At 45.0% G+C, this 7,377-nt stretch overlaps 1 protein-coding gene across 1 annotated transcript; it reads left to right on the forward strand.

The window, feature by feature from the left end:
- The first annotated feature begins 367 nt into the window (after positions 1–367).
- Positions 368–6,055, forward strand: BAMBI (BMP and activin membrane bound inhibitor). The gene is made up of 3 exons (XM_008150406.3): positions 368–816; positions 4,034–4,321; positions 4,753–6,055. Exons 1-3 carry the CDS (start codon positions 741–743, stop codon positions 5,169–5,171), a joined length of 783 nt encoding a protein of 260 aa, XP_008148628.1. The 5' UTR covers positions 368–740; the 3' UTR covers positions 5,172–6,055.
- Positions 6,056–7,377: the final 1,322 nt, after the last annotated feature.

Here is a 7,377-nt window from a genome sequence, read left to right on the forward strand (position 1 = left end):
AGGCGGCCACGCGGGCCCCTCGCGTGTTTCAGGGGGAACAAAAAAGAAGGCACGGGCTGGGGGCGCTGGCTCAAGGCTGAGTTGTGAGGGTCTAGAGAGAGAGACCCAGCGGCCCCGCGCGCCTCCCGAGGGTCGGGGACTCGCACGCCTCCGCTAGAGGGAGCGCGGGATACAGCAGTGCGGGGGCGGGGAGGCCTGCCTGGCCAGACGCCAGCGCTGCCAGGAGCCGCGGGCAGGTCTCGCCCCGCCCGCGTCTGGGCCCGCCCCCTCGGTGTGGGATGATTGACTTGAGCCTGACAGCCAATCGGACAGCGTTGGTGCGGGCCCGGGGGCGGGGCGGCGCCGGGCCGGCTCCGGGAGCGGAGCGGTATTTACGGCGCGCAGCGGGGCTGCAGGAGGCGGGCGCAGCGGGAGCTAGCCGCTGGCGGTGTCTGTGCGCGCTCGCCTCCCTCCGCTCAGCGGCCGGCCGGGAGGGAGTGAATCCGAGAGCTCCACCCGGAGTGCGGCCCGAGCGGAGCCAAGGAACCGGTGTCCGTAGAGTCGGCCGGCCCTCTCGTCCCCTCGGCACACCCTCCAGCCGCTTTCCATGCTCCGGACGCTGCCTGTCCCCTCGCCCCGTCGCTGACGCGCGGCGCCCGCCTCCCTGCGCTGCACCCATGCACTGCGCGCTCCGGGAGTCGTAGGCTGCAGTTGCCCGCGGCTCCGGGACCGGCGGTGGCTCCGCGGCCGTGGGGGCGTCAATGGATCGCCATTCCAGCTACATCTTCATCTGGCTGCAGCTCGAACTCTGCGCCATGGCCGTGCTGCTCACCAAAGGTGGGTGTCCGCCGGCGGGCAGGGGCGCGCGGGGTCCCGGGCGGCCGCCCCGCGAGCCTTTGAAGCCGGTTGCCCGGGCTTTGTTAGCGGCGGGCGAGGCTTCCTCCCGCGCCAGAGCCCGCAGGTCACGACAAGTTGCTTGTTCTTAGAAGTCGCGGTGGTGACTTCGCGGCCGAATCGGGTCGGTGTCTCGGGCCCGGCTCGTGGAGGGGCAGCCGGACCCTCAGGGCAAGTGGTTGTCACAGGGTTGGTGTCAGTCTGTCTGTGGTGAACTTCAGAACGTGCGCGGCCGGGGAGCGGGGCCGTGGTGTGGGCTCGGACGCCGCCTCCCTGCCTCCCCCGGGGCGGGGAAGCCCTGGAGGGACCGCAGACCCCCATCCGCAACTGCGTCGTGCCCGGGCGTGTGTCTCCTAGTGAGTGTGTCACTCTCTTTGAATCTGTTTCTGTATTTGGATATATCTTTGTATTTGAGTGTGTCTGTTGTGTGTCTGTATTTGCATATGTCTCTCTCCTTGAGCCTGCCTTTGTATTTGAATGCGCCTCTGCTCCTGAGTGTTTCTTCGGTCTCCCAATGAGTGTCCCTGTGAACCAGCGAGTGTGCGCCTCCCTCCCGGAGGGTAGGTGTCCGGCTGTGTGTGCAGCGTGCAGGAGTGTATGCTGTGTCCTTCTGAGTGGCCGGGGGGAGAAGGCTCTGTCAGGGGTCCCAGTTCCCACTCACTCCGCATTTCGCAAAAACTACTAAAAAGCAAAAACAAAGCAGCGCTTAGTTTCTTTTTCTCCCCTGCAGACTTCCACCTTTTAGTTTGAAATAACCCAAACTCCATCTAGATCTCAAGGTTTCCCCACCTACCCTGCCATGAACTACACATACATTTTTTTTTTTTTAAATAGGAAGTGTTGTTTAGCTTTGCACCCCCCACTTTTCTCTAATTGCCATGTAGCAGGCATGAGGTTAAAGGATAAGCCAGCCCAGCAAGGATGATGTGCTACAGTATTTATTTATTTTGGAAGGAAGGGTGTAATTAACCCTAAATAACAGCCCTCTCAGCCCGAGAGGGGAGCCTCCTGGTCCTATCAAAGGCGGGCAGAGCAGGGAGGGACTGAGGCTGACATGAAGTCACAGATACCGAAACTATGTGCCTGATAATGATATAATTAGGGGATCAGAGATTTCTGACTGCTGCTGACTTCAAAAGCTTTAAAAGAAGCCAGCAGTCTCTCCTGTAGCCATCTTGACTAAAGCAGACATTTTTGTTTAATCACTACATACAGTAAAAAGAGAGGGGGGGAACAGAAGAGCATTGTTCACTGTTTCAAAAGACCAGTCGCCTTTCTGGCCTTTTGTATGCCACAGGAAGAAACTTTATGAAACAACAGAAATATCGTTTCAATACAGTAATACAAAAGTTAATTCAACTTGCTCAAATGTGGCTCCCAATTTTTTAAAAAAGTCGTTAGAACTTTTCTAGTTACCTGTCAAAATTTTATTAGACTGTTTTAGGTCATTGAAAATAGAGTATGTTAACTAGGCTCTCATAAACATTTAAGCAGCATTTCACTTGCATTCAGTTTTTTTTTCTTCCTTCCTGCATGAGGTCTGAGGTGAATAGGATCAAAACAGACTTTTAATCTGTTTTATTTCAACCTTAAATCTCTATATGGGATTTGTCAGACGAGGGACATGTAGTTATCATCAATCACACAATACCAGTGAGCTTTATGCAAAACATCAAGCTGGAAAGAGGAGAAAACCTCTGCAAAGCAAGCTCCTATCTTGAAGGTCTTCCTGGAGAAGGGTCTTGGGCCCGAACCCAGGACAGGGAGTGTAGATACAGAAATTTGGAATAGCAGCAAGACCTCCAGCTTTGGACCGTTAAACTCAGCTTGCCGAAGATCTACATATATAGTTGGCTAGTCTTTTTAGAACTGAAGCATTAGCAGCCTCTGGTGAAAACTGAGCATGCCATAAGGTGGCCTGGAATTTGGACAGATAATTAAAGGAGACACCTTACTCAGGCATTCACAGAGAGGAGTAGAGGTGAGGGTAGGAAGAGGGGTTTAGTTTCAGAGTGGCGGTTTCAGTAACTAGACAGAACTTCAGATTGGGAAGCTGGAGAGAGGCGGGTGCGTTAGTTTAATTTACAGTAGCTTTAGCTGTGGCATGTGACCATGACTGGAGTCCACTGGGTTGGAAATCCTACAAGTGATAACTCTGAGACCCAGATTATTTCAACTAGAAATTGATGTTAAAAGCCTCAGATCTCACATTGAAGCAAAAGGTTAACAGTGACTCACAAAGTAAGTTTTATAAAGGAAACTTAAATCACTTCCTGTAGAAAAATTTGAGGTTTCCTTAAGGATTTTTCATTGAACCAGCAGAGGATTTTCAGATTCAGTGTTTCCCCTTTTAGATCCCATGTTGAATTACATGTAGAACGGGGGAGTTAGGGGGAGGAGACGTTAGCCTTGCAGTTTTTACATTCTCCCCTCCACCCCCAGATTTATGACTTTCCATTTGGGCTGAAAGAAATTGACTTTGGCAAGCAAACCACTAATTGTAAACTGCCTAGTTCCTGTTTTACAATATACTAAAAGCTCCTCTGCATGAAAAGATCTTTATAGGCAAAGTTTGCCTTTTCTAGAGAGGTTGCAAATAGCTGCCCAGTTTCATAGTTTTAAAACCTCCTGACTGGAGCAGTTTCTAGATTGTTGTGTTTCTAGTTAATAACTTTATAAAGTGTTAGCTAAAGCTCTTAAATCTTGGCACAGCCCTTCGAGGTAGTAAACAATTCAGTAGTTCCGATCAAATATTTATACTGACAAAATAAAAAAGCCTAGCATTTTCATTTTGTATGGTCATGTAGGATTAATTGAGTAAATGATGTAATTTTACCTTATTGTAGGAGAAATTATTGTGATTATGATTTTCCCTCACAAACAAGAGTGTCATTTTTAATTACCAACTTAACAGAAACCTAAATTGAACTTTGATTCTCTGCTACTGGGGTTAATACATTTCTAAAATTGTGTTTAACTGGGTTGAAATTAAAGCACAGGCTTACACAAAGGGCTTTCCCAGTCTGCATGGTCTACTGTTGTTGTAAGCACTCAGCTAAACATTCTAAAAGTGCCTTTGAGCTTGGGATTTAGCATTCACTTAAGCAGACGCATTATCTGGTCTCGGAAGAAGTTTGATGCAGTTTCTCATTGTTTTCAGGTGAAATCAGATGCTACTGTGATGCTGCCCACTGTGTGGCGACTGGCTATATGTGTAAATCTGAGTTGAGTGCCTGCTTCTCTAGGCTTCTTGATCCTCAGAACACAAATTCCCCACTCACCCATGGCTGCCTGGACTCTCTCGCAAGCACAGCCGACATCTGCCAAGCCAAACAGGCACAAAACCACTCTGGCACCGCCATACCCACATTGGAATGCTGTCATGAAGATATGTGCAATTACAGAGGGCTGCATGACGTTCTCTCTTCTCCCAGAGGAGAGGCCTCAGGTAGGTAGTAGTGCTTTCTAACCAGAATGCTTGCCTGATCTATACAGTCTTGTGACAGCCAAGACTTTGTATGTCTGCTATTGATTTTGTTGTTAATCTAATTAGAGACAGCAGAGGGAGAAGAATGGCTGAATGCAAAGATGCATCTCTATTGAGTAGCTTTTATGTCTGCTTGAGCCTTAGATGTCTGTCTACATAATAGGTTTTGCCTGTTTTTTTCAAGTTGGAAGACATTAAAAGACCACTAATACTCTAATGAGAGTCTGTAAACAGATGTTTTTGTAATCTTTCGCATTGTTTTTGCAACATTTATTTCCTAAATATTGTTGACTTAATTGTAGGCTATTGATTGGAGTGCCTGGTTTAAAATGGATAGATGAGCTTGAATATGTACAGGAGGGGTTAACATAGTTTTGCTCGTGCTCCTTTAGGACAAGGAAACCGGTATCAGCACGACGGTAGCAGAAACCTCATCACCAAAGTGCAGGAGCTGACTTCTTCCAAAGAGTTGTGGTTCCGGGCAGCAGTGATTGCTGTTCCCATTGCTGGAGGGCTGATTTTAGTGTTGCTTATTATGTTGGCCTTGAGGATGCTGCGAAGTGAAAACAAGAGACTGCGGGATCAGCGGCAGCAGATGCTCTCCCGTTTGCACTACAGCTTTCATGGACACCATTCTAAAAAGGGGCAGGTTGCAAAGTTGGACTTGGAATGCATGGTGCCGGTGAGTGGGCATGAGAACTGCTGTCTGACCTGTGACAAAATGAGACAAGCAGACCTCAGCAACGACAAGATCCTCTCCCTCGTTCACTGGGGCATGTATAGTGGGCACGGGAAGCTGGAATTCGTATGACCGTGTCTTATCTGAACTGAGCTTCTTGGACGCTTGAAGGCTTTTGAGTTCCGCTGGACAGGAGCACTTTATCTGAAGAAAAACAAACTCACGTAATCAACTTTGAGAGACAAAATGACCTCTGCAAACAGAATCTTGGATGTTTCTTCTGAAGGATTATTTGCACAGACTTACATACAGTCAAATGAATTTTTTGCTTTGAAATTATAAAAAGCAAAGAGAAGACTATGTACACACTGTTACCAAGGTGATTTGCATCTGAGGGAGCTGGAATGAGTACCTAAATAAACTAAAATGTGTTCTATGTAAGCTCCTACATCTTGATTTATTGTAAAGATTTAAAAATATATATCTATATTTTTGTCTGAAATTGAGCAGTGTCTTGTCATAAATTAAAAACTAAGTGGGAAGTGTAAGACACTACATGTTAACTATATAAATGAAGATCTGTTGCTCAGAGTAGGGTTTGGCTTGGTCTTCCTTCCTTTCTTTTGTTTCAAAAACGAGACCAAAATCTTGTTTATTCTTACATGCATATGTGTAATTCTCCTACAGCATGTAGAATATCTAAATGGACTGCCCAGCATTTATTTAAGTGTCTTACCCACAATTTTTTGTTTGGATCATTCTGTTTTTTAACTTTTATCTAAGAGAAATCTTAAGCATATTTATATCAGGTCAGATATGTTTGATCTGTTAGTGAAGTTGCCTTAGCAAGCCTACTATTATCAACTTGATCCACTTGCTCTTTAATACTTTTAAATATGTCTACCTCCAACCAGGAAAAAAAATAACTAAAGTAAACTTATTTTGGTAAAGTTAGTCACTGCCTAATTCTACTGTTTACTCTGTCTCAAACCGAATTAAATATTTTGGACTCCCAAGTTAGCCAGACTTTATTGTACCATGCTCCCAGTTTTCAAAATGTCTTTAAACACAGTGTTATACTAATATTTTATCTTATTTTTGACTTCTGAAATTTTAGAAAGGTTTTCCATAGTGAACACTATATATCAATTGAGATTTAAATAACACACAGTGCTTCTAGTTTTTCTTCCCCAAATGATCCTTTTATTAACATAACCAAACTTTAGCCACTAACTTAGTACCCCAGTGTTTCCGCTCCTGTAGGACTTTCTGTCTGGCAACACTGCCCAGCCCGAGTTTAAACTCACGTCACATTTGTGTACCTTTCTCCCCAAATGGATCTCTTTCATCTTAAATGAGAATAATTTGCCATGTAGGGTTTTCCCTCAATTCTTTTGTATATTGGAAACTTTTGCTTAATTAACCTATTGCCTACATATTTGAGTGTGGGGTTTTCTTTTATGAATATTATAGAGTTTTTTTAAAAATATCATCTGGGATATTTTATGATGAGTATAATTTGGGTCCCTGAAGACAGATGCAGTAGCCAAGCTCATGGAAGAATCTGAATTGAAAGGACTAATCTAAAGATGAGTACTTAGATTATTTAATAGTTAATAGACCACAGCCCAAATAATTTAGGCTATGGAATAAATACGCATCTTAATAAATGACAGATTTGTTTTGTGCTTTTTGAGGTTGACAGTTCGTGCATTCATGCCTTAACAATTTATGTGTTAAGTTTTATGTGTGTCAATTTCTGAGGGAGCCAAAGAATTGTTTAACCTAACGATTGATCAAAATTGCCATTGATAAAATTTCAAGCCCTCACCTTCGCTTTCTAACTCTATGTCAAAGTATAGTTTTTCCACTTAGATTAAAAAGCTTGCTCCTTAAGCCTTCTCATTTTATATACAACACCATACAAGTTCAGTGATTCTTCAATTAGCCAGCCTTTATTTCACTTCTGTAGAGTTATTTCCTTCTGCTTGCCCTGCTATCCTCTATTCATTCAATTTCTTCCAAGTACCAGGTAACAAAGAACTCATCAATTCATTAGGGAATATAGCAATGAAAGATTTAAATTCATGTGCTTAGAAACACTTGGAAATCCATAAGCGCCATATTCCAGGAAAGGTCTGGGTCCAGGCTAAAGCTAAAATCACAACTTGAATGGAAGGTAAATGCAGTGTCTTCACTTGGTTCTATGTTTCTTCATCTGGGTCTTGTTCTTTATACTGTAAATTCATGAGACTGTTGGCATCTACCTTTTCGCTGGGGTGGTGGCACTGAGCCCATGCTCTGTCAGGCTGGGTGTTCTGGTGATCATGTTCCAGCC

This window comes from Eptesicus fuscus, chromosome 5 (assembly GCF_027574615.1).
Source record: "Eptesicus fuscus isolate TK198812 chromosome 5, DD_ASM_mEF_20220401, whole genome shotgun sequence".
Lineage (NCBI taxonomy): Eukaryota > Metazoa > Chordata > Mammalia > Chiroptera > Vespertilionidae > Eptesicus > Eptesicus fuscus.